Source organism: Sturnira hondurensis, unplaced genomic scaffold (genome assembly GCF_014824575.4).
Source record: "Sturnira hondurensis isolate 20B ecotype Veracruz unplaced genomic scaffold, ASM1482457v3 Scaffold0019216, whole genome shotgun sequence".
Taxonomy (NCBI): Eukaryota; Metazoa; Chordata; class Mammalia; order Chiroptera; family Phyllostomidae; genus Sturnira; species Sturnira hondurensis.
In genome coordinates this window covers 6,898,182-6,924,840 of record NW_028091847.1, presented here as the reverse complement: position 1 = coordinate 6,924,840, position 26,659 = coordinate 6,898,182, and the positions used below count along the sequence as shown (strand labels likewise).

Genomic DNA, 26,659 nt, shown 5'->3' with positions numbered 1-26,659 from the left:
TAATGAGAGAGGGCTCTGCAGCCTGCTGTGTGAGGGGAGCGACACACCCTGGGCCTCTACACCATTTTTGGAAAAAGAGCTGGGGTGGATCAATTTTCAAAAGTGATTGAAAGTGGTTCACTAGCCACACCCACATCTCTTTCTGGGGAGTGTATATAAAGAAAGAAAAAAGGAATAATAATAATAATAGAGATTTACGTATTTGGTCCTCCAGCATTTATTTACTTGGTCCTCACCACATGCCTGGCCCTGTGTCAGGGGTGCACAGACAGTACGTCCAAGCCTCATACCACCCTGTCAGGTCACCATCATCATCTCTACTTTACACGTGACGAAACTGAGGCTCAGAGGTCCCCCTTGGCTTTGGGAACAAGCCACAGAGACGGGGAGCGGCTAAGGGAAGGCAACAAATACAGAGGAACATCTCTATCGCCTAGTTTCATCAGAGGGTCTCCCCCACCTTGACCTCCTTCACAACTCCCCACAATTTCAGCCCTTATAGAGAAGGACAGGGGTGCAAAGAATCAGCGGAGAGGAGACACCGTGGCCCACCCTGGAACCCGAGTGTCCTCCAGGGATCCGGCATAGGGTGCGTCTTTCATATGCTGACAGTCTGCAGTTAGACTCCCTGAAGCTCCTCCACTTCCTTGCTGTGCCTCTGTTTCCATATCTGTACAATGGGAATGAGGATTAAAGCGCTCAGAATGAGTTAAGGACACCTGGCACAGAGTGCGCGCTCAGTGAACCTTAGCTCTCGCTATCGTCACCAACACAGTCATCTTCCGGACTGGTCCAAACACGGAAAAGCAGGACGAGCGTCAGCTGAGCTTCTGCACTCGGAGCACCATCAGACCAACCGCTCTCCTTCACACTGACCATGGTCCAAGCAGCCAGCGGAGACCTCTCCCCAGAGCAGAGCACGGGTTCTCCCCATGGTCAGTCACTCAGCCTTCTGGTCCTGCCCCGGGGCCCTAAGTCCAGTGAACTGAGCCTCCTGCTAAAAGTAATGTTCCCATGGACATACCGAGCAAAGGAGCTCTGTGTGAGCCTCATGTCTTTCACCTCAGGGAACAGAGAACAAGGGGGAACTGGCCTAGTGTATCCTTGTTCTCAGCGGGGTTCCCAAAGGGGTAGGTGCAGGTGCCTAGGGAACACCTTGGATTTAGGTTTGAACTCTGATTCTTCCACTCAGACCTATGTCGCGTCAGGTAAATTGGTCAGCCACCCTGAGCCTCACTTTCTCAACCGCGATACTTGTAAATGGCATAATGTGTACAATACACATTCACTCATTCATTCACTCTCTCTGCTGGTGTCAGGGTCTCAGGGAAGGAGCTGGATGAAGGGCGACACAGGTGGTAAATGCAGTCAGGCCTGAACTCCGAGAGGTGGAGGGTCATGGGTGCCATTCTCAGCTAGACCAGTTGTGGAAAGGTCAGCACGTGACTTCGTGTGAGTCTTCTTCCCACCCCAAGACTCGTGCTTGGCTTCTAAACCTGAGGACGAGAAACAGCCAGGTCTCCAGTGCTGAGCGGACTGTGAAAAGCAGGTCTACTGTTCCATATGGGGTGAGTAGCAGTCACTTTTGACTGCCAGATCGTCGAGGTGGACACAGTGCCAAGGGACAGAATGACAAGATGCTGCAGGTGTGATATCACTGTTTTACACCACATTTCTCCTGCAAGACGCAGGAAACACTTAGGAGCACCCACAGGAAACCAGTGCCGATTGTCACTCCACACAATGACAGTCGTGGCTCCAGCTTTCAGCAGTACCCCCTGGAAAATTAAGAGATTGTCATAACTACTTCCCATGCCTCCTTTCACTACATGGAGATAGGAGACATCCAGTGGGGGAAATTCATAAAAGTGTTACCAGCTACTGTATTCGTAATGAAGTTGTGGATAGAAGAGCTATATGTCTTGCTATTAATGCAGTGCTTTACCTCACATTTGCTCCGATTCACTCACTGCCAGATTTAGGAAACTTCCCTGCAAGTTTATGAAGACATGGTCAAGGGGTCAGGGGGATGGGAAAAGCGGTTCTAGAGTGAGCACTGCTTTTACATGACACAATGTGAAGGAACAATTAAACGGACCAGAACCCCCCCCTCCCGAAACTGATGACATGTGGATGAAATCTGTGGATGAGTTGAAGCTAAGAAAGTAATAACCAAGAGGGTAGATTAGAGAACACAATCTGTAACTATGGCAAAAGCACAAGCAACAGTCCTGGCTGGTGTAGCTCTGTGGATTGAGCACGGGCTATGAACCAAAGGGTCGCCGGTTCGATTCCCAGTTGGGGCACCTGCTTGTGTTGTGGGCCACGTCCCCAGTGGGGGCCATGTGAGAGACAACCACACATGGATGTTTCTCTCCCACTCTTTCTCCCTTCCTTCTCCTCTCTCTAAAAATGAATAAATAAAAAATCTTTTTAAAAAGCACAAGCAACAAAGAAAAAAAACATAAATTAAACTGAACTGTGGCAAAATTTAAAGCTTTGTGCAGAGGACGCAATGAAGAAAGTAAAGAGGCAACCCACAGAATAAAAGAGAACGTTTGGAAATCATGTATCTCACCTACAATCAAAAATCAGAAACAAATATAAAATGGTAACTCAGTCCAAGCTCCATCCAGGCACATGGGGACAAAAAGGCCTGGATTTACTTCCAGGTGAGGCCCCCGGGGGGGGGGGGCTCAGGTGACAATGATGCAGGGAACCAAGGGCCAGTTCCCAGGTCTAATAACACCTGCAAGCAGCAGAACAACGGCCTTCAAGTGCCAACTGTACCCAGTGGGAACAGCTTGACCTAATGGTAACCATGGAGTTGGGTCCAAAAACCCAGTTGCTAAAGCAAAACGTAGTAGAAATATGGTTTCTCCATGTGTCGATGCTTGCCAAGAACCAGCTTCGTTTGGGAACATTGATCGAGGGTGAGATTCTGCGAGCGGAGCAGGAGAGGGAGGGGACAGACCACACGGTATCTTCCAGACCAAACTCGAGGGAATCCAAGTCAGGGTCTAAGAAAAGAGACTAGGATTTTTTAAAAAGCAAGCCAAATGGAAGTGCTCTATTCTGGAAGCATGCAGTGACAACGCTGTGTCCTGGTGCCAGAGTTGAGCTTGGGGACGTAGAGGGAGGAGAGCATTTCTCCCCGCACTGGAGCAAAGTACAGAGCCTCTGCATGTCACTGTGGGTGACATGGGAGGAGGAACGTCGGCATTTGGGTGGAGAAAAGGATCTATAGCCCAGCAGGGTAGGGGGTCACAGTGGGAAACTATGTGGTACATGATAGGAGTGGCCAGGGAAGGAAAGCAGACACTACCAGGTGGATGAAGAGGACAGCAAAGGTCGCTCCCCAGTCAACATGAGACATCACTAGGACCCCTTAAACCACAAATTGGGTTCTTGTGATCTGGCTGGGAAGCGATGGAAAAAGGAATCATCGTTTTGCTCATACCGCTGTGACTTCGTTCCGTGACTATGTTCCCAGACCGATGCAGCCAAGGGAAATGGGGAAACATTTGGATAAATGTCAAATCACAAACTTGGATCCAAAAAGCTAACAGGAAAAGCAGATGGTAAAAACGTGGTTCCCAGTAGAACCTACGAAATAACTTAGGACTTCTAGTTGGGAGCCAGTTGAATTTTAATCAGCGCTATGAGGTAGCAGTCAAAAATACGAGCTCGAATTGTGAGAGGCCTAGAAGATGTGGTGGGTGGTGGAAAGTGCTCAAACCTTGGGAGAGTGCAGGTTTTGGAGATGTGTCCCTTTCTTGCTCTGTCACTAACTAGTTGAGTCACCTCTTCTACCTGGGCCTCACCTGTCTGCCTGCATGATGATACTGCTAGGACCAATGGTCTCTAAGATCCCTTGTGGTCCTGTGGCTCTTTCAATCTATGAATGCAAATTCAAAATGAGGCAAGTGATGATCTTGCTCAGTTCTGCTCTGGCCAAACCATGGGCAGACTTGTCCCGGGCCCCTCCTAAGCGAGACAGGAACAAACGGGGAGTGGAAAGAGGTCACAATCCTCCAGAGTGGAGGAAGTTCTCAAAACCACGTGGAAGAAGCTGATGGAATCCCCCTTGGACAGGTGGAGCCTCAAGGCAGACGTCATGGTCTTCGAATATTCAAAGCACTGCGATGTAAAAGGAAAGCCAGATTTGTCTCATGAAATCCCAGGAGTAAAGAGCCCAGAACAAACGGGGAAATCCATGGGAAGGGCATTATAGTTTAATGTTCGAGAGAAATTCTCAGCCTTGAGCTTATCTGTAAGTGGAATGAAACCACTCCCGGGGGCGTTCACACTTCAGGGAAGGGTTCAAAGATCTAGTGAGCAGGTGACCCTGATGACAGGTGAGGTCCTCCTTAATTCCAAAGTTATATGAGTGCCCATGAGATAACTGGAGCTCTGGTTAACTATCAGAGAAAAAGAATGGCTGATGATCCACCTGTCTTCACACCACCTCTAAGGGATGGGCTGGTGAGCACAGAGCAGAGGTTTAATAAAATTTGTGGAAGACTGGGGCGAGAAGTGAAGATGGAAGGCTCAAATCCCACATTCCACTGTGTGTCCCGAAAGTTCTTTGCTCAGAAGCTTGCCTCCTCTCCACTTGTTAAGGTGCTGGATTTCAGCCAATGCCTTCATGCCAGCCTGTGAGCACAGTTCCTTGTGATTAAACACCCAAGTTTCCCAGGAGAAAAGGAGTCAAAAAGAAAACTAGGAAAGAACCTCTGGCTGCTTCTGCCTCTTTCCCCACTATTTTGCCTAGCCTGCCAGGTGGTCCCAGGGGCCTGAGACCTGCCTCATTTTTATTGTCCCCACAAAGCTGCAGTCAGCCTGCTGTTCTCTACAAAGCCAAACATTTGTGCCCTGTTTTGTAGGGTTGCTTTGGAGTTCACTGTTGTTTCTCCAATGGGTGCATTCTGCTTCCCCGGGAGCTTGAAGGAAGGGTTTTGACTCAGTTACGCAGTTATGATCCGGAAGAGGGACCCCTCCCCAGCTCCAGCTTTGCCACCCGTACTTCAGCCCACGCAGCTCCTCTCCTCACCCCACCTGCCCACCTCCCCCTCCCAAGGATGAACAAAGGTCACCCTTCTGAGCAGGAGTGGCCCTGCAAGCAGGGTACCTGCTGCTCTGCAGAACTCCCTGGTAATTTTTGACGTATTTGATTTTTTTCTAAGCCTCCTGCTCTTTCATTTTGTTCTTCCTACCAAGACCTCTCTCCTCATCAAGCTTTCTTGCGACAACAGTGGTTTTTTATCACCATGTAGCTATGATTCAGAGCCAGGCCTCTAGCTGATGAGAGCTAAAATTATTCTCACGCACGCACAGAGGACCACAATGGGGAAAGATGAAAATGGAAACATTTTTCGAGTCCGCAAAGTCACTATCAGGGGAGGATTTATGGAGTCGGCCCTGAGAGCGCCTAGTTCTCCAGCAGCCTTGCCAGAAGGTTTTCATCTTGATGATCAGTCCCACAAACAGACCAGTATCCAGCTCCTCTGTACGTGAAGCATCATGCCGTCCCTCGGCCATCACCACCTTCGCACACGCCATCCCCTTTCTGTACCCGCCCCCTGCCCCCAGCCAGTGCCTGCCAGAGTCCCCAGCTGAATGTTGAACAAGCAATGCAGACCAAGGGTGCCGGAGTGCCTGGCACACGGCAGACATTCAAATAATGTTTATGAAACGAACAAAGAGGTACTCAGGTAAACCGTTGATTGATTGAGATTCTGGGGAACTGGCAGGTGAACCTAACATTTGTTTTCTCAGAGACCATACTCATTGATGTATTTTTAGAAAATATTTCCCTGGTGGGCCTTCCTCCTCTCACCAAGTTTAAAGGAGGAAAGGAAAATTATTTTCTCCTGTGTGATTTCTCACTAGCTATCTGTGATTGTCAGCCTAGAGGCGGAGAGCCACAATAAAAGCTTGATAAGAAGCACCTCCAGCCTTGGCTGGTGTGGCTCAGTGGATTGAGTGCTGGCCTATAAACCAAAGGGCCGCCGGTTCGATTCCCAGTCTCGAGCACATGGCTGGGTTGCAGGCCAGGTCCCCCGTAGGGAGCACATGAGAGGCAACCACACACTGATCTTTCTTTCCTTCTCTTTCTCCTTTGTTTCCCCTCTCTCTAAAAATAAATAGAATCTTTAAAAAAAGAAGAAGAAGAAGAAGCTCAAAAAGAGTGAAACTGAGGTCCTTTCATGGAAATAGAATGGAGGTTTTAACCAATCTTCTCCCACCTTCACCTCTTCTCATCAAAACCTTTCATCAAAGTCTGGGGACATCCCATCAAGGGACCAGCTGCCATGACCTACTGGCCTCACGTGGGGTGGGTGGCCACCAGTAGCAGCTGCCATCAAAGTGACCTGGAAGAGCAGGGAGAGCACCTCACTGCGAGTGCAGATGACAGGGACTTCAGCCCAGGTCTGTATCTACCGGAGTTTGCCAAGTATGATGCGCACTTTTTGCCCAGATTTTTGAGGGGAAAAATAAGGATGTGCATTATACATGAGTAGTGCTAATTCTGCAGCTGTATAAACATTTTTTAATTCTTTTATCTATGCTTATGCATTAAAAGTGTAACTCTAGCAAGCAATAATGATACTTGTATGCAAGATAATACCCTGGAATAGGATAATCGGTTTTGTTTCTAAATATAAATAAATAATACATTGAATTTAAATATTAAAACCAAAGATTTTTTTCCTGAAAGTGCAGGCCAAAAATATGAGTGCGCTTCCAAAAATATGGAAGTTAAACGCTGAAGACAGCTCCAGACACAGGAGCACATGATACATGACAATTTATGGTCACGAGCTGCGTGACCTTCAGCACATTGCGGCAGGTCCTGGAATGGTGTCAATTTGTTCAATGTCATTTCATTACAACGTTGATGAGATGCCACAGTAACTTAACTCTTGTTTATACCAATGAGCCTGTAGTAAAATTGTTTTCATCATTACATGTCATTTTGCTTCAAGTTGCAAAATCTATCAATGGCGTTAGGTGGGGACTTACTCTACTCCACAATTTTCTCATCTAAACAAATGGAGGAACACTACCTATCCCATGAAGTGCTGAGAGTTTCCAAGAAGACAGACAGAGAAACAAAACAGGTACAAAAGGTTTGATGATGGAAACATCTCTAAATGACAATTTCCGTTTGGATGAAGAAAATGATATTTTAAAAAAGAATTTTGCAAATGCCGTGGATATCTGTAAAGTCAGGGATAAACACCCCTCATCCAGTGGCTTCCCACTGGCAGAGCTTCCTCACATCTAAAATTTTGCTGTAAATTATTCTGCCCGGTGCAGTAATCCAGCTACGAACAAGAAGAATGCCTTCCCACCAGACACATAATCAGACATCTGTCACTACCGCTATCATTCAAAGTAACAGAGAAGGCTCCCAGGAACACAGCTCCACCCTTCACTCTTCCTACCGCCCCCTTATTTCCCTGACGCCCCCTCCCCACAACACCACCCACACCACAGAGAACATGCGCCCCTCCCACATCCCAAAATAATCAGCAAGGAAAACCAACAAAACGAAGTAAAACTTGAATGGCACATAAACTTGGTCCCAAACCCAATTTGGCCACCACTCATCTGTGACCTTTGGTAAGCTATTTCGTGCCCCTACACCTCAGTTTCCCTGTCTGTAAAACAGGAATATAAAGCTTATTATACAGTTGTTGGGTAAGGATAAGTTCCCAGCGTGTCTTGGGTGCTCAGCGCATGTGTGTTTCTAGTTCTCTCCCTCCAAGGAGTGGAGCACTCTCCTGCCCTTGGGTACCATTTCCTGTGCAGTGAAGACCCTGCCAGTCAGGCCTGGACAGGATGCCTAGGAGGCCTCCCTGACCACGTGAAACGACTTTCTCTTCCTTTAAAATCTCCCCCTAGCCTGCTTTGCAGTCAGGCCATTGTTTTAAGAAGCGTTGTATCTCAGGAAACTCACATCCTGATACATGTATATTTAATCACCTGTACATTAAATGCTGCAATGTGCCTGATGTTTTATGTAGGTTCAAATTCCCTGAAAGTCAAGAACGCTCAGTGATTTTGAGGAACATCATTTTTTAAAGATTATTTATTTAGTTAGTATTTATTTCTAGAGAGGGGAAGGGATGGAGAAAGAGAGGGAGAGAGAAACATCAATGTGTGGTTGTCTCTCTCACGCCCTCCACTGGGGACCTGGCCCACGACCCAGGCATGTTCCCTGACTGGGAATCAAACCAGCAACCCTTTGGTTCACAGGCCGGCACTCAATCCACTGCGCCACACCGGCCAGGGTTCATTGTTTGATGAGTCCTAGAAATACGCTGTAAGAGGAAATGGTGGGGCAGGTGAGAGCTACCACTGTTTGACACCCCAGAGGGGTGAAGCTCTGTGCTACGAACCCTGGACATGAACTGAGTACGTGACCACCCAGAATAAAGATTAGATTTCCCAGCATCCTCCGCAGCTAGGTGCAGCCAGGCTACCAAGTTCTAGTCAATGTGATATGAATAAAGGTAATAAGGTAATTTCCTAGCCCTGTTCTCAAGATGAAAGAATCCAGCCAGCCTTCCGCTTCCCTTTCCTTCTGCTTTCTGGAAAAAGAGCATATGGATGAACCTGGAAGAGCCTCATTGGATCCAGATATGGAAGTTACGCGCTAAAGACAGCAAGACGCCTGCATCTCTGACGACTGCAGGGCAGCCAGACCAACCCTAAACTTTCAGGAAACATGTGCCACGTTGATGCTACCATTACTCTCTGTCTCTGCCCAGCAGCAGAACACCATGTCCCAACAAATAAAGAAGCGCGGCCAGTAACGCTGCAGGCCAGCTCCAGAACTCCAGTGCCTTCTCAATTGTGCAGCTTCAGCAAGTTCATAAATATGTATCAATCAGCTACCATGTGTCTAAGGTCTCCTAAGGGGATCTTTACCACCTCCTGGAAGACGTGCCCCGTATCATTTTTGAAAACCCCGTATGTTGGTATGGAATGCAAAAAGGCATATTCAGCAAAAGTGAATGAGAAGAAATGAGAAATATTTAAATAAGATGGTGAGGAAGGCAGAGAAAATAAAATTTCATAGCAGCTTGCAGATAATCTAAGTGGAAGGGAAACCACAAAGCATACTCCAAGTGGGTGAGGGAGTGGGGTCAAAGGCCCAGGGGTACGGGTTGCTAGTGTCCCTTTGCCCCAGGAGAGAAGATGATGTAAGCAAACCACAAGGAGTGGGCCCACTACTCTCGGAGCTCCCAGGCCTGAGATGGGGCGGGGGGCTGACTGAAGCATTGATCAGGATGAGATCTGGCCCAGAAGAAGGACAAGAGGACGGGTTCTTCTGGACTAAAGAGATGCACCCAAGGGTCCCTTCAGCACTGACGTCCTGCTCTGATGTGAAGGAGCTGAGGTGGGAAGGACTGGGAAGAAAAAAATGAGTTCAAAGAGGCAGGTGTCGTGCAGTGCTGAGGTAGACGACCAAATGCTCAGTGTTTGGGGGGGGGCTGTCTGGAGTAGGAGTGCGATGTCTAGACTCCTTGCCACTGTCAGAGAGAAAGAAAATAAATGGGGCTTAATTATGATGACAGGATGACAGCAGTGACATTATGAAGAGAGAATCAGAAAAGTGCAAAGCTTATTTTAAAAAAGTGAAAATGTCTCTTCACCATGAAATTCTCCCTGCACAGCTCCGCAAGACAGGGTCGTGTCCCTAACCTGAGACGGAGACCTCCCAGACAAAGGAACTCTCCCCACTGACAGTCCCTCCTTCCATGAGGATCCCCCACAGGTCCAGGGAGGCTTGGCCCCCCGCAAGGGCTCCATCTCCAGGCCCAAGTCACTGGCTGGTGGGGGGCAGGGCCTGTCTCTGTCCTTCCCATAGACCCCACCGTCATCAGACCACAGACGCCCTGAGAACAGCACCCACGAAGGTAGTCTCCAAATCCTTAGCACATAGTAGGGGTCTGTTGGGGAGGCATTCAGTATGTGCCTTTTTAAAAGGGGGACATCCTCTCCCCGGTGTCACACAGAGGGCCAGAGTGGCCTTGTGCTCCACTCAGCATCAGCAACCCACAGGAAACATGCAAAAAGATGTAAGAGGTCCACTCACAGGGGACTCCGGAGACTACTGGAGACCCCATGAGGGCAGGGAGATTAAGCAGGGGCCGGCTTGTCCCTAACCCAGGACAAGACCGCAGAATGGAAGTTAGACATAAAACCAGACATTTGGAGACCCTGTAGATTGCCAACACCCATAGCTAATCACAAAAACTCATTTTAGCCAATACTTTCCAGCTCAGAAAGATACGAAAAACTGAAAACACTTAGTTTTCCTGCTTCCTCACATCCTCTAGGGAATTAGCCAAGTTATAATGAGATATTCAGTGCCGGAGAGCAGAGAGGAGAAGCAACAGAAGGCTTCTGGATAACCTACATTATGGCTAATCCACCGCAACAGAATAGCCAAGAAATAATATTACCAACACACGTGAAATTCAACACAAAGAGGGAAAACATCACAAGACGCAGCCAGTAATTCAAAAGCAAACTGGCTTTGTGCCTCTCCAAGCCCCTTAAGGCCGGACTGCCAGGGCGACGGGGAGAGAGAGGCACTGGCGCCGTGGCCTGCTGCAGGATTGGTCAGCGCTCCCTGTTGCCAGAGACGCCAACTCTGGGGCCAGTCCAATCCCGTGCACCATGCAGTAAGGACATAGGCGTGCACATGTCCACACACACGCACAGCAAGATAAAAGAGGTCCCCGCGAATCTAGTAAGCCATCAGCACTTGTCCCAAACGAAGGCTGTTTGGAATGAATGTGAGTTTACCAGGATGATTGCTACCACGCGACGCAGAGTGCAATGACTTTGTTGTTTGTACAAGAACTTGTCAGACATGTCACATGGAAAGTGGAACAGCCATAACTGTGACAAGCTGCTGAGAAATGGCTGGTTTCTGGAACACCTGGTCCCCCAAGTCTGTACCATAGTCTTGTTCTTAAATGAAAACAATGATAAACAAATACATGAAAAGTTTCCAGTGCAGAACTGCTGGCTTGTTAATGTTTAGGGAGAGAAGTTGCTCCCTGTAGAAGAATGGTTTCGGAAAAACACACCGCCTATCTTTATTATAGGCCCACCAGAACTATTTTCTTTTTTCTTTCACGCCAGGTAAAAAGTGGCAAGGAACTCTCATAATTGAAAATCCTTGGGGAGCCCATGAAATGGGGCCCATTTTCTAACTGACTCGTAACAAATTTTCTGTAATGGGTATTACGAGATATTTCAATTGGCAGAGTGTCTCATCTCTCCCTCTAAGGGGCAGAAATTGTGGCCTGAGCACACAGTGTCTGGTTGTTTAGTGGATGACCCCAAACTCGCAAAAGTGCTGCAAGCATTGCCTAGAAAACTGGTGCTTTTAAGGCTGAAATAGTTCTGGAAGAGCAAAGGTCTTAAGTCCTTTTACACAGCACGAGAAAGCACCTCAAGTTCTAATTAAGCTAAAGCAATTAGCTACCCACAGACACTTAATGCTCTCTCCCATGGTCAGGCAATCATCTCTATTAACACCTATTTTAAAGTAAGAAGCAAACCCAAAAGCTCCATCAGTACACACTTCCCATGAGCCAAGGACCCCTTAGACACGTTGAGTAAATACTCAGAGGCGAGCTCTGTGCCTTGACCAGAGGACTTTTGCGATAGGACTGCAACAAGCGTGATGACGTGCTTGCCAAAAAGGAGGACGCTGGCTGCAAATGAGACTGTTAGGGGTGGAATCCAACCATACAGGAGGGCGCTGAATCTCTGCTGGGTTGGACAAAGCAAGACAAACTGAAGCCTCAGGTTCCCCTGGTCTTAGAATTCCCTGATTGGTATAACAAGAAATGCGTCAACTCCACACTGAGGACTACACCAAACAAAAGGGTTACTGCCCGCTGGACCGAGAATCCAGCTTCATCACGTGAGATCAGACTACTATCCAAACTGATGCTTCATGGGAGGACTGCCCTCTCCCATTTTACAATTTGTCACTGATGTGTACTTGGCACACTTGGCAGGTTTACCATGAGTCCAATCCACTCAAGTTCATGTGCTTTCCCCAGACCTCTTAGGCCCACTTCTCCCCTATGGGTCCCTTTAGTGAAGGGTAGCTCATTATTTCCAGCCGAAGGCTATTGCACAAATGAACAGCTCAATGGTCAGTGGGTAAGTTACTGTGGTTTTAGTATCTTCCTCAAGAACTAGGGTAGTTTTTTTGTTTTTCAGTCCAGTCAAGTTAATCCAGTAACCTATTACTTTTCAACTGCACAAAAGCCCTTTTTTGCATTGTTTGTTTGGGGTTTAGATGTCTTTGGACTTGGAATTTCCTTAACCATCAAGCAGACATCAACAATATTGACCTAGATCAGCACTGTCCGACAGAAATAAAGTGTACAATTCTCCTAGGAGCCACATTAAATAGGCAAAAAGAAATATGAAGTCGATTGTGATAGAATATTTTATTTAACCCACTGTGTCAAAAATATTATTGTTTAATGCATAATCAAGATGAAAGTTAATTAATGAGACATTCCACATTCTCTTTTTCTGCTTTCTCTTTCTGGTGCCATACTGGACTGTGAAGATCCAGAACTAAGCTTAAATTGACCTGGAGAGGCTTCTGTAACTCACTGTTCGATGAACAAGCAGTTTACCAAATTGGATGTGTAGCATACACATTCAGCTTTATAAAAAGCTATCTCTGTGTGTTCAGCCACGGATAGAAAATAATCATTAAAGGAGAGACCAAAAGGTAATGGTAGTTAGCTCTGACAGAGAGATGGATGGCCTTTCTTTTCTACGTTGTGCTTTTTTAGTATTTTCTAAGTGTCTTTGCGATAAACATGTGCTTTTTTAATTGTCGGGAAAACTGTAAAGCTGATCTTTCAAAACAAAATCTCTCACATTTTCAGTTTTTGCACCCCTGATCCTTCAGGCACGGTAGCCACTACCCTATTTCCATCCCTAAGAGAAAGTGTGACCGACAGAATGCCTCCGTCCCCAGCCGCCGGTACTTACAGCCAATCATCATGATGGCTACTGCAAAGATCTTCTCGATGTCTGTGGATGGGGCGATGTTTCCAAAGCCCACACTGGTGAGGCTGGTCATGGTGAAATACAGCGAGGAGATGTAGACAGAATTCTTGCTGGGACCACCTTCCCACTTCCCTGAGCCAGACCCATTAAACTGGTAAGGGGTGCCAATGTCCATCGCCAGCTGGTAGAGCCAGCTGTTGTTGCGGATGGTCTTGGTGTCCTCATCGAAGATCTCATAGTCCCCGATGCTGTACCAGATGCAGGCCATCCAGTGAGCAGCCAGCCCGAACACACACACCAGAAGGACCAGCACAGCAGCTCCGTATTCAATGTAGTGGTCCAGTTTACGGGCCACTCGCCCCAGACGGAGCAGCCGGACGACTTTCAGAGAGCTGAACAGGCTGCTGATGCCCTGGGAGAAGAGGAGCACAGAGTCAAGGCCAAGAACCAAAGACACCACTCCTTCACGTCCCCTTCTCTCCCCGCACCAGGCTGTTTCCTTCAGCGTAGTGATTTTCCACGGGATGCAGTGTTACGCAACCCTTCGAACATTGTTTTAATGTAAGTCATGATATGGAAAAATGCTCATATAGATTTGTGTACGTATTCACAGTAAAATTAGAATTTTATTCCAAGGTGTCTGGGAGGGAGATTTCCATGAACTGTTTGCCTACTTCCATTACAAAGAAACAAAAAGGAAACAAGCCAAATAAAATTAGAATTTTAACCTAATTACATTATACACAAGTACACAAATATATATGAGCATTTTCCACGTCATGAGTTATTTTAAAACAATTTAAGGATTGTGTAATATTTCATATTAAGTAATATGGAATATTTTAAGAGTTGCATAGCATTTATTTCATACTGTATAATCTTTCATTCCAGTTATATGGTGCACGAGAATACAAATAGTTATATGTTGACAAATGGTCAGAAACACATGGGAAGACACAAAACACCACTGATGGTTATCACTTCATTGTCAAGATAGGGAATTACAGAAAAGCTTTTGTTGTATTCGTATATATTTTTGTTATACTTGTATATATTTACTTAATTTTTATGACTGAAATTATTACTTCTATGACTAGAAAAACATTTTGAAAATGGCTTTTTAAGTTAAAAATGAATTCAAGAAATAGCTAAGAAAAACTGAGATCTGGTTTTCTCAGAAAAATCACAAATTCTCAGAACGCCACATCCCTTCCATGTTGCAGATCCCTCAAAGACTCTGTGGAACACCCTCTCCCCTCCCGCGAACCTGAATTATGTCGAAAACGTGAATGAAAAAAGAAACCTCTGAAATCAGCCACTGAAACTCTGGGGATATTTGTGACGGCAGCCATATCATTGGCCTTCCCCGACCCGTGAGCACACAAACCACATGTAGCACAGCCTCGTCAAGAAGGAACAAAGGGTCAGGAGTCCCCCCAAATTATTTTTGTTAGGACGAGGTGGGGGGGAGTTTTGTAGCCACAATAGATACAGTGGGAAAAAATTATTTCTTTTACAACAAATACCAGCAAACGGATAATAATGGATTTTTCTAAGCCAAGGGTCAATTCAGCCAAACTGACGACCTTGACAAAGTTGCCCTTCAACAAATCTAGTACTCCTCCCTGGGTCCCCTTTCCCTTCCACGTGTTTTTCTCCAAAAGCTGCCATGCAGGAAAGACTGACAAGATCCCTCATATTGAGACGCAAAAGACTGATGAGGATACATGGATAACTTCTCTCCACAAGGCATTTGCATTTTAACAGAGGAAAACTAACTTCCAATAATGGAATTTAAAAAGCACCAACAGCCTGGGTGGAGGAGATATTTTGGGAGGCAAAGGGGCTTTTTTGATGACTCAGACATCAAACACTTGTAAGCTGCCACCTACCCTCCACCTACTCCTAAGGAGGTTCCTGAAGCCATCTTTCAAAGCAGCTCCAGTCTGAAGCAGAGCTTCCTACCCAAGCCCAAACTGCCTTGTCATTTTTCCTCACTCAGACTCAGTTCAAAGCACCATGTCCCAAGAACCTGCTACACACTCCTGTGCTAATGCTACAGGGGAGAGAGAGAATAGAACGGTGCCGTCTTTGGCTTCTCGCTCACTATTGTATCCTCAGTGCCTGGCCCATGGAAGATGCATGATAGAAAAAAAAGGAGGGAGGAAGCAAAAGCATAATAACCAGTGAAAGAGGCTTGATATGAGTAGTGACCAGTGATTTCTTCTAAGAGTCACAGAACTTGAGAGCTGATGGGGGACATAGAAGTCCAGTTCCTCTGAGTCCAGCTAGGTCTCCTCGAGCGCCCTTAAAGAACAGTCATTCCCACTCTCCTTAACTACTGATGGAAGATGCCATTCTGTGGCGGTCACTAATGGAGCTGAACAACTGGGCCCCCATCACCTTTCTTACTGCTCACCTGTACTTCAACCCTTCTCCATTCTCTCCCCCTTCCCAATGGCCACAACAACACATGGCAACTACTACCCAAAGGCCAGGTTAACCCCTGGCCATACACACCCGTTGTCTCAAGCATCCCACCCAGTAGATGCACACTTGCCTGCTCAAACTGGCCCCTCAGTCCAGAATGCTTGAGCTGGATGCTTGGGCTTCCCTGTTGCCAACTGGTAGCTAGTCCTTCAGTCCTGCTTCTATGATACTTGTAGTCTTTCAGGTCTGCCACTAAAGCCCTCCTCCAGGACTCCGTTGTAGTCCCAACCAATCACTCACTCCTCCAAATGTCCGTGGTAATCTGTATCTATCACCACTTAAACACATTGCTTTGCTTTATAGTTTTCTAACTACGTCTTCCTGAAGACTGGACTCACTTGGTATTCATTTTAGAAGCCTCCTGTTTTAGGGTAATAATATCCCACCAAATGCATGTGCTTTCCAGAACCTCAGAATGTGACCTCATTTGTAAACAGGGTCATTGAAGGTACAGTTAGTTAAGATGGGGTCATACACTGGGCCCTTAATTCAGTATGACTGGTATTCTTACAAGAAAAGAAGAAATAGACAGAGAGAGAAAGAGCCTCATGTGCCCACCAGCGATGTAATGCAAGCCAAGAATGACAAGGATCACTGGCAGCACCAGAAGCTAAGAAGGCGGCATGGAACAGAGTCTCTCCTAGAACCTTCAGAGAGAGCATGGCCTTACTGCCACCTTGATTTCAGAACACAGAGCCCCCAGAACAATGACAGAACACATTTCTGCTGTACTAAGCCGCCCACTTTGTGGTACTATGTTATGACACCCTGGGGAACTAATACACCTACACAGGGTCTAAAGCCAGTACCTTCTGGAAAGGGTCTCAAACATTTCCTAAACTGAATTAAAGAGTTGGATTATTAGAGAACATTTTTTCTCATTTTAAGGAGCCTTCGGAGCAATAGAAGACACAGACTTCCTCATTGTATTATTTATCTGTGTTCACACTGATATTCTATTACACAGTGTTGCATAAGTTCTCTCTTATTGCACCAACCACTGGAATTCCAGCTGTTTAAAAGCATTTCAAACTATTAATTTTTTTCTTATTTGCCTAAAGTTCAGTATATGTAGTAAATCAAACAGAATACTCTAAAGTTTTTTTTTTATTTTAGTGTAAAAAAGACAATTGCCCCATATGGTAGCACATCACATTTTCCCAGGGACTTCTTGTACCAGAAAACCTATCTTGCATTCCAACTGGTTCCAGAGAGTTCTTTACAACAACCTCAAAATTATGAAGAACTAAGAATTTCCAGCTGAGTCCACAGGGATGAAGGGATGGCAAGAACCTGTGCCGGTCAGCCCCTCACTGAGGGCCAACGTCTATGCCTGGAGGGAAGCCTTCTGAAATGTAAGTAACCTGCCTTGTGGTGGCATTGATGTAATTTCCATTGAAATGGGCATTTGATAATGATCAGAATCATTTCGGTGTGAACTATTGAGTTTTGCCTAGTCACCCAGACGAAATAAATCATTCCATTAACTTGGGCTATATCTTGCCTGCTCAGCTAGCCAGATTCAACAATTGTCTGCTCAATTTTTTTTCCCTGCCATAGGCACGGAAATGACACTGTCACAGACTGGTGACAATGTGCTATTAAAAAGAACTACTCAGTCTTCGAGGCCCTTGAATACTTCCCCCAGGCTTCTAGGCCTGTGTGGAGACGTGATGGTGTCCACAGCAAATTCTGCAGGTAAACTTTCTGATTGCTTTCCACCTCACGTGACTCATGATTACTCTTCTCTGCCTCCTCCTCCTTCCTTCCCGCGCTTCCCGCTGAGACTCGCTCACATGGAGAAGTCGTGCCCAGGGGAAATCCAGGGGTCTGTCATAAGAATTTACTATTTTGTTAACAGAGCTTGGTTGGTTTGTTGTCTTTAAAACAGAGGTGACTTCAAGGACAAATGTTTCATCAACGGCATAATGGAGTGAGCTGGCAAACCAGATCTTACTGGAAGTTACTCGCTGGAGCTTAAGTATAACTGGCTGCCCTTCAATTGCTTCAAGATTTTACTCTGGGTCTCGTTTCACTCCATTCAGCTATCATTTCCTGAAAACCCGGCACAGGAAGACGTAGCTGAGAACGATCAGTGATAGAAAAACAAGGACGATGCGGTCTCCTGCCCTCACGTTACCTACAACCAGACCACAGAAAAAACAGAGCCTGCAGGCGACCACCGTGCAGTGGCAAACGTAAATGGGCCGCCGCTACAAACACAGACTTAGCACAGGCCCTGGGGTTGTGCACATGGGGAATATTTTCCCAGTTCACCGAAATGCCTATTGACCATATTCAGGGGGAGGATGTGGTTACCGAGTAGAAGGGATAGTTTGCGACCTTCCATGTGTTTAATCCAATGATATATAAAAAAGGCGCATCTGCAGTTTCTTAGAAAACTGTCGCTGAAGGAAGTGTAGAAATATTGCTTAAAACCACCTGCTTTTTTTTCTTGTTGTTGTTTACAGTTCCCACCATCACATAGTCAACTGTTGTGATAATAGACCATCAGGCTCTTTTGCTTTCTAGAGGCGCTGAAAATGGAAACTGTACCACTGGCCAATTAAAAACTGAAGGATGCAGAAGAGAGAATCTGGTTTTAGCAAGCCATGCTCCTGTCTTCCTCCGGATCCTACCAGGTTTCCTTCTTCCAGGACAATGAAAGGAACCCAAGGAGCCTAGCCAGAACTGAGGCTCAGCTTGAAGGAAACAATACAGTTGTTTTGTGCCTGCCACTCTGACACTGATGCAGAATTAGCCATGTCCTTCGTATGCTTTAGGCCAATTTGATTTACATTCTCAGAGACAGCAGCACATTGGGATCTGGTGCAGGTGAAAACCCCAGTGGCTTTCGTGCCTGTGCGAGCCTTTGGCACTGGGGCCGGACTAGGGCATTAGCCCGCTCATCACTGCCCGGCCAGGGCTTCAGATGTGAACCAGTGCTGATGTTACAAAAGCATCACCTCAACTAGCAACATCTGAGTAACATCCCAGTCACAACCGGGGCCTCCTGACACATGTGATCACACTGTCCATGTAAAGGACGAGAGAGACCCAGATCATTCCCTGTGAGGTCTAGTTTGGCTTTAAAAGACACACTTCCTCCTTCCCCAAACATAATCCACTTCAGTCTCAACGTCACCCAAAACCAAGCTTCAAAAAAGAAGGCAGAAGCCCCCACAAGGGCAGCCTCCTGACAAGCCCCAGGAATTTGTGGTATGACCTTGAGGCCTCCCTTGGGCCGGACAGCTGGGAAGGCTCAAGCAGCTGGTTTGGATGTGTGAAAGCTTCCCTAGAATGTGGGGAGCCTGGCAGGCAAAAAGGAAGACACCTGGGAGACTTGGGGAAGGTGTGAAGTTTTTGCACACTCAGGACTAGCTCACCTGCAAGGACAAGAGCCAGACAGGCCACTGGGAACACTTCTGAGGGGTCACAGGGTCCCTGGAGCAGGCTGTGGGGAATGCTTAGCCACAGGACACCTGCAGGTGTGGGCTACTGGACGGACAGACACACGGAACATTGAGAAATGGGTGAGGAGAATCAGACATGGAGAAACAGGACACTGTCAGAAAGGCAGCATGGTCATAACTTCATGGGTTCCTGCATTCAAGACAATAAGGACCCCCTTTCAACTACAAAAAACCTCAACATATCAGCTTTAATATGGCCCATGGTTTAACTCTGTCCCATCTTCACGGACAGATGTAAAGCCCTTGAAGCCTCAGCAGTGAGTGGTGATGAGACCACTAATCATTCTAGACTCTTCCATTCCAGGAAGCAACCATCATACACAGGGCTCCACTCTCCCGCCCTCTGTCCCCTGAGGATGAGTACCCATAAGAATGTTCCAAGGCACACCGATGGCTCCTTTAAGAGGCTTTGGGTAGATATAGTTCTAAACGTTCTGGAAGCAGGCAGAAGTAAATAAGGACAGTCACCATTCCAGGTGGCTAAAATAATCAGTAACTACAACTTTGGGGAGTAAGAGAAGCTGTGGAGATAAGAAATTGTCTGGTTAGAGCCAGGCCCTGCCTCTGACACACTCTGATTGCTCTGTGACCCAGTACAGTGGAGAGGATGCATTGACACAGGGTTAATGGTCACAAAAGTATTAGTTGTTGCCTGAGCAGTAGTCACCTTGCTCTCCAGCCAAAGGGGGTGGGGGAAGGGAGAGATTATTTGTCCTCAGTGAAAAGGAAAGGATCCGAAATGTCAAAGAAGTCACCTCTAGATGCGGGTTAATAAAGATGGGGAAGTGCCCTTGGTGTGGGAAGCTGCTCACAAGCACGGAAGAGTTTTTGACCCGAATAGCTGTGTCAGCTGAAGGAGAGCAGGCAGAAGGAGCCCCGCCCACGCTTCTGGACGTGCTGACCCCAGGGGCGGGGCAGAGTCAACGGAAGGCCAAGGACACCTGAGACAATAAAAACTAACAGAACACAATTTACCCTTAGGTGTTTCTATTTCTAGACTCGCTTTAGAAGATCTAGCACTTCTTTGACTACAGAAATTAGAAATTACTAAAATAAGAAACATGCCATTTAGAAGCTTACTTTAATGGAAAAGTTGTATATAGACTCCGACCTATCAACCCCACCCCTCTGACTAATAGCAACATTAATTCGTGAAGCACTGGAAATATGCTAAACACTCCTAACTTAGTCTTATATGCACTGACTTACTTCGTATAACCATTCTATAGGATACATAGTATAATTCTCCCCATTTTATATGAATGCATGGATTTTTAATAAATTAACTGATGGACAAGCAGCCACAAAGGATGATGTGTTGTGTGTTGATCGCAATCAGATTTTGAAAAATGAGCAATGAGACTGAACTCCTCTGTGGCTGTTCCAAAGACACAAAGCAGCCTACTGTGTTCCCTCGTTCACTCCATTCCCCCAAAGCCCACCCGACTGTAGGAGGAGAGACTGATGAGTCCGCCTTCTCTTCAAAAAGCTAGTAGGCCATATTTGTCTACAGCAAGTAGTAGAATAAAAAGGGGAAAAACAAGAGCAGTGGTAGAATAAACAGATAACACTCCTTCCATTGCATAAAAACTATTGCCATGAAAAAGCTTAGATTCAGCCCTGGCTGGTGTGGCTCAGTGGATTGAGCACCGGCCTAGGAACCAAAGGGCATTCAAGGGCACAGGCCTGGGTTTGATTCCCATTCAAGGGCACAGGCCTGGGTTGCAGGCCAGGTCGCCAGCAGGGGGCGCATGAGAGGCAACCACACTTTCATTTTTCCTTCCCTATCTCCCTACCCCATCTCTAAAAATAAATAAATAAAACCTTTTGAAGAAAAAGAAAAAGAAAAGGCTTAGATTCAGATCGTGACCTGCAGATGGGCAGAAAGGCATCCAGGACCACCCCGGGCAGCACCTTGTGCGTGGTCTGTGGGAAATCTGTAGATACGGGTTTCCCACGCTTACAAGGCCCAGAGACAGGAAGCTGACTTTTGTTCTTTACTCAAATCAGTTCACCTCCAAGGTGAAACAAAATGGGCTTAAAAGACTCCCAGATCCTCAGCCTCACCCCAGACAAGGCCACTGATGCCCAGATTGAGGAAGGGATAGACCCCAAAAGCCAGTGGCCAAGCAGGTCCACTCCGCAAGTCTCACCTGGCCCATAGAACTATAGTGAGGCTGCAGGAAAATAATTCACAGGGACAGATTTTGGAAAGTTAGAAGCAAAAGCTCTATAAGTGAGTGCTGCTGGTGGTGCTATTATTTAGAAATGCTTTTCAAAGGCTGATACATTTATAGACATTCATTTAAATCCCTTCCTGGTGTTACTAGGACACAATCCCGTATCTACAGACCAGAAAGCAGATGGCCAACGGGAGCTGCCAGGAGGTGGGACCACTAAATGGCCCAGATCTAAATGGAGGGCTGAGGACATAAGGTTTGGCACAGGAGCCTTGGGATGACAGGACTTTGGATCAGGAGGGGACCCCAGGGATCATGATGCCCGCACGCCTCGTCTTGTCAATAAGGAAACAAAGGGGAAGGGAGGGTCTCACTGGGTCTGACATGTGGATTCCCTATTCCCCCTGATACACGGTGCAGCCGGGAGGGGGGGGCAAAAAAGATTTGGAATGGTGTCCAGAACTCAAAGTGTATAAGAATATTGGAGGAAATATTATTAAGATGTCCTCATCTCCACCACCCCCCCCAGGTGTCAGTTGGGGGAAGGGACGAATGGAGCAGGGCCATTGAGAGCTGTTTTGCATAGCAACAGTTTTGCAGCTAACCCCTGGAATGGTCATTTAACATATCTATAACCTTTAACCGGTTTCATAGATGTGTTAAATAGCTGTGGCCAAGTTTGGAGCCAGGGAGAAGTGAGTGGCTGGTACCCAGGCTGGAACTGGGGACTGATGCTCTGAGACAGTGCCTGCGAGAGAGCCATGTGGCTTTAGCAGAGTGAGGACCCCCTCTTGGCCAGGTGAGGGGGAGAGCCACACTGTTTTAGAAAGATGTAGACCCCTGTAGCCATTAGGAGAGAGAGCCATGCGGTTTCAACAGAGTTAAGATCCCCTCTTGGCCAGGTGAAAGGGAAGACCACACAGCTTTGCCAGAATGGAGATCCCTGCGGCCAGGTGAAGAGGAAAAACACACGCTTTTGGTGGAGTGCGGACTCCTGCAGCTTTGGTAGAAGAGGCCCACGCGGCTTTGGGGCGCTCCCTTTGGCCGAGTGGCCTGGAAAGCAGGAGAGACTTTGACTGGAACTTGGTAGAAAGAACTCTTGCCAGTGGAAGGTGCCGCATGACTTTGGATTACTTGGAGATCCAGCCTGGACAGGCAGGCGACACAGCTCACGTGCCAGCGACCTGAAAAACGGACGTGTGCTCTTTTCCTGATTTACGGTACCCGGAGTTGGGACAGTGGGAGAAGGGAGCGCTGTGTGTGTGTGTAGGTGTACACCCTTAAAGACTTTAACATTTTAATGAAGGCATTAGGCCTAAATAGCATTAAATAAACATTTGTTTCCTTTTCACAAATCTCTGGCATTGAGAGATGTCTTTCCAATTGGCGGCGGACAGAAGAGCCCAATAGATATTAATATACTGTCCTTGGGAGGGGCCTCCGTTTTCTGTAGCAGTTTTTGGCATCCCTGGGTGGGCCAAGTACTGCCCTCCCCCTCTGACCCTTGTTTGGTAACACCCCCTCCCAGCCCTGGTGCCCTCTAACCTACTTCTGTCTCTACAAATTGAACTACTCTTCATATAAATGGAATCATCCAATATCTGTTCTTTTGGGTCTGTCTGGCTTTTTTCATTTAGCACAATGTTTTCAAAACTCATCCATGTTGTAGCATGAGTCAGAATTTCATTCCTTTTTACGGATGAGTGCTATTCCATTGTGTGTATATGGATCTGTCCACCTCCTGAATCACACCGGAGATGTTTCCACCTTTGGGCCGTTGTGAATAATGCTGCTACGGACACTGGGTATCAGTTTGAGTCCGCAGGCTGAAGTATTTTTTTGAAATCCTCTTTTTAACCAACTCTTACACAGTGTTTACCATGTTCCAGGCACTGCCTGCTCCAAAGATGACTTCATTTCATACTCATAACCCCTGTAAGATAAGAATTACTATTATCCCCATTGGGCAGAGGAGGAAAGGGCACAGAAAGGTTAAGTAACGTGTCCAAAGCTTCATTCAAACCCAGATCGTCTGGGACAGGGTGGCTAGGAGGCTACGGCAGAGACGAGAAAAGCAACAGGTACTGTAATAATGAACCTTCCAATGGCTTCCTCCCAGGGTAAGAGCTGCAGCCTTCAGTGTAGCCCCCAGAGGCCTACGTGTTCTGCATTTCCTCTCCCTCACTCCCGGACACCTCCAACCTCATTTTCTAGTGCTGCCTGCACTCCCTCCCTCCTCTCAAACGTGGCAGGTAGGATCCACCTCAGGGCCTTTGCACTTGCTTTTTCTCTCCCTGGAACATTTGTACACCAATATCCCTCGCCTACTCCCCTCCTTGGGGTCCTCTCTTAAATGTAAGCTTCTCAAACAAGGCCTTCCTCCGTACCCCATTCACAACCTCCAGCCACACACACCCTACTCCTCCCACTCCCCTTTTACTTTCTTCAGGGCATTTACAGGCTTGTACCCTCAGCACCTAGAACATTGTAGCTGACTCTCAACAATGCTGAACTGAATGAATGAATGCCCTGCACCCACCGGCACTTAACAGTTTATAGAGCTTTTCCATGAATATTATTCCTTGGTTTTCATAAAATAACTGAAAATGTCTTAGAGGAATCGACCGGGAGGGTCAGATTTTACATCTCCCACTGGTCTGGAGCAGGTCCTGGTGGCTCTGGGCATAGCCTGTACTTTAGGGGAAGGCGGGGCGGGGACAGGGGTGAGGTTGGTGAGGATTAAGGAGACCAGGGCCAGAAAACTGCCCTAGCTGTCAGGTCTGGCCTGGGGCCCCGGGAGCACACCCACCCGCCTCAGGGAGACAAGGTGCCCCGCAGCTCCCCAGCGAAAGCCTAGAGGCAAAACCATGTTTCAGAATCGGAAATCCTCTTCCCTTTGCTTCATTCTGCCACCCAAACTAGGGCACTGGTTTGCGAGGCAGACAATCACTGAAACACTCCCGGTTTCAGAAATCCTGATTACCCCTCCAGCTCCAGATGCAGATACGCGGTGCTGCCTTCTCCGGAGCCTCAGCCTCAGCCGCAGCCCCAAAGACGGATCTCGCAACAAACAGGAGGCTGGGTGTCCCCAGATGTGTGTTTCATTCTCCACTTGGGCCCTTCCCACCCACCTGTCCCGAACTTCCACCCATTTGCAGTAAACACCAGCTCAAACCACATCTCTGCAAAGAAGCCGGGTGTGAATGGGCCTCTTCCTCTGCCCCATCCACCCCCTATAACTAATCTCTTCTCATTGAATTCCCACGGCATTCAGTAACATTATTTTTACATTCATCATGCCCTACCTTTTACCAAAGTTTTGGCTGTGTGTCTTGATCTCCTACTACATATATAAACCTTCCTAAGCAAGAGAGCCGGTTTCTTTCACCTCTCCATGTCCCGAGGCATCCAGTGCAGTCCTAACAGAGCTGGCACTCGGTAACTGACTCCTGGATGAATGAACAAGCCAGGGATCAGCTATCGAGGGAGCAGGACAGGCTACGGTCAATAGCTCAGCCTGGATTCCTGTAACAGCCAGCCAGCTGCGGCTCTGGCCAAATCTGACCTGCATGTTGCTATCACTTTATACTATTGTTATCAAATTACTCCCTGCTCAAAACCCCGCTTATTGGAATTGTGAACTGATTGCCTTTTGGAGAATGCACTACTTCCAAAGCATATCAAGAGCCTTCAAAGGTTCATATCCTTTGTCCCAATAACCTTTTTACTGGACGTTACCAGAACAAAAGCCAAAAAATCAAAGAAAGGCTCGTTCCAGGAACCTCTATGTCGTCTTTGGTTTGGCTCCTCCTTTTCTCCCTTCCCCCCACAGATAGGCAATCAGGCAGTTCTATTAATTTTGCCTCTATTTGTTTCTGGAACGAGTCCAACTTTCTCTCACCTGGACTGCTATACCAACTTCTCCGACTGCCCGTGGCCTCCAAGCTTACCCCATCAAATTCACTCTACGCGCAAGGCTCGCTCAGGGGATGCTGAGTGCACTCCCCTCCTGTCCAGGCTCTTCAGTGGCTCATGAGACAGTCCCTGCTCCTCTGGGGGGCACACAGGGCCTTGTAACTGGCCCCACCTGCTCCACCTGCCTTCTCTCGCCCCACCTTCTCACACGCCTGTGCTCACACAGATGCACTGAACAACCCAAATTTTGCAGCCCTGCAGGCCCGTCTTACTGCCTGTCTTTCACCTAGACTGGTTCTCCTGACTGACCTGCTGTCTCCTTCCATTGTCCTCGTCCCTCGTCTCACCTGGCCAACCCCCTACTTATCCTGCACTTCAAGACTCTTCTCTGAGCTCCTAGCCAAGGTGGCGTGCTCCCAGGCACCCAGCAGGCCTCCCCACTGTGTGCACCAGCTGACCTGTCCCCTTGCCCTTCCATAGGTCAAGGGAAGGGGCTCCTTCAATTTCCACATCAAACCCCCTGAAGCCACCTGGCCCTGTGCCTGGGGCTAACAAGAACTTCATATTTAACTCCTAAATGACTGAGGAGGCAGCTTCTGAAGGGTGAGACCACCTGCTATGCCCTACTTAGAGTTCAGTCCTTACGCCATTCACACTACAGGGGCTCTCGGTTGAAACTCAAATGTTAAAACAAATCTAAATTTTTCTCCCTAAAGTAAATACACGAAATAAGTAAAAATACATTCACTGAGACTGTACTGGTAAAAGAAAAGAACTGGGAACAACCTACACATCTATTAATTATTTTTAAAAAGATTTTATTTATTTATTTATTTTTAGAGGGGGGAAGGGAAGGAGAAAGAGAACAAGAGAAATCAGGCTGGCACTCAATCCATTGAGCCAAACCAGCCAGAGCTTAATAATTGCAGAATTGCTAATTAAAAATAATTCCCATTGGTTTGCAAACATTTACAAAATTGTCAGTAAACAATATTGTACAGTAAAATGTATAAGGGCTTTGGGGTCAGAAATCCTGGTTTTACTTGTTTGTCATCTGTGTGACCCTGAGCACGTCACTGAACCTCTGTGACAGTTCTGTGAAATGGGAGACTCCCCCTTATCGTACGGGTTGTGGGGACCATAAATGGAACAATGTATACAGGCTTTTTTTATATTTTATAACACTACACAAATAAAAATTCACTCCAATGACAATTATAGTGACTCTTACAGAAAAACGTTTATGAGGCAAAGTGAGAAAAGCCATAAATACCAGTCCCCCCTTTTCTGAGGGGGATCTCAGGGCCTAAACCTGTGGGTGGCACTGAGCCCTGTGTGCATGCCACCTTGTCTCCTATACATACGTACCTATGACAAAGTTTAATTTACAAATTAGACTCAGTAAGAAATTAGCAACAGTAGGTGATAATACAGAACAATTACAGCACTATGTGCAATAAGAACTTATGTAATGTGGTCTCCTCTCTCTCTCTCTTTCTCTCTCTCTCTCTCTCTCTCTCTCTCTCT

The 26,659-nt window shown here is 47.0% G+C and overlaps 1 protein-coding gene across 1 annotated transcript in view; it reads right to left on the bottom strand.

The window, feature by feature from the left end:
• Positions 1 to 26,659, bottom strand: part of KCNH1 (potassium voltage-gated channel subfamily H member 1) — a 320,423-nt gene that overhangs the window by 177,490 nt on the left and 116,274 nt on the right. Inside the window, exon 7 of the mRNA XM_037027620.1 lies at positions 13,057 to 13,486. Within this exon, the coding sequence (XP_036883515.1) occupies positions 13,057 to 13,486 (430 nt within the window). The remainder of the gene's footprint in view (positions 1 to 13,056; positions 13,487 to 26,659) is intronic.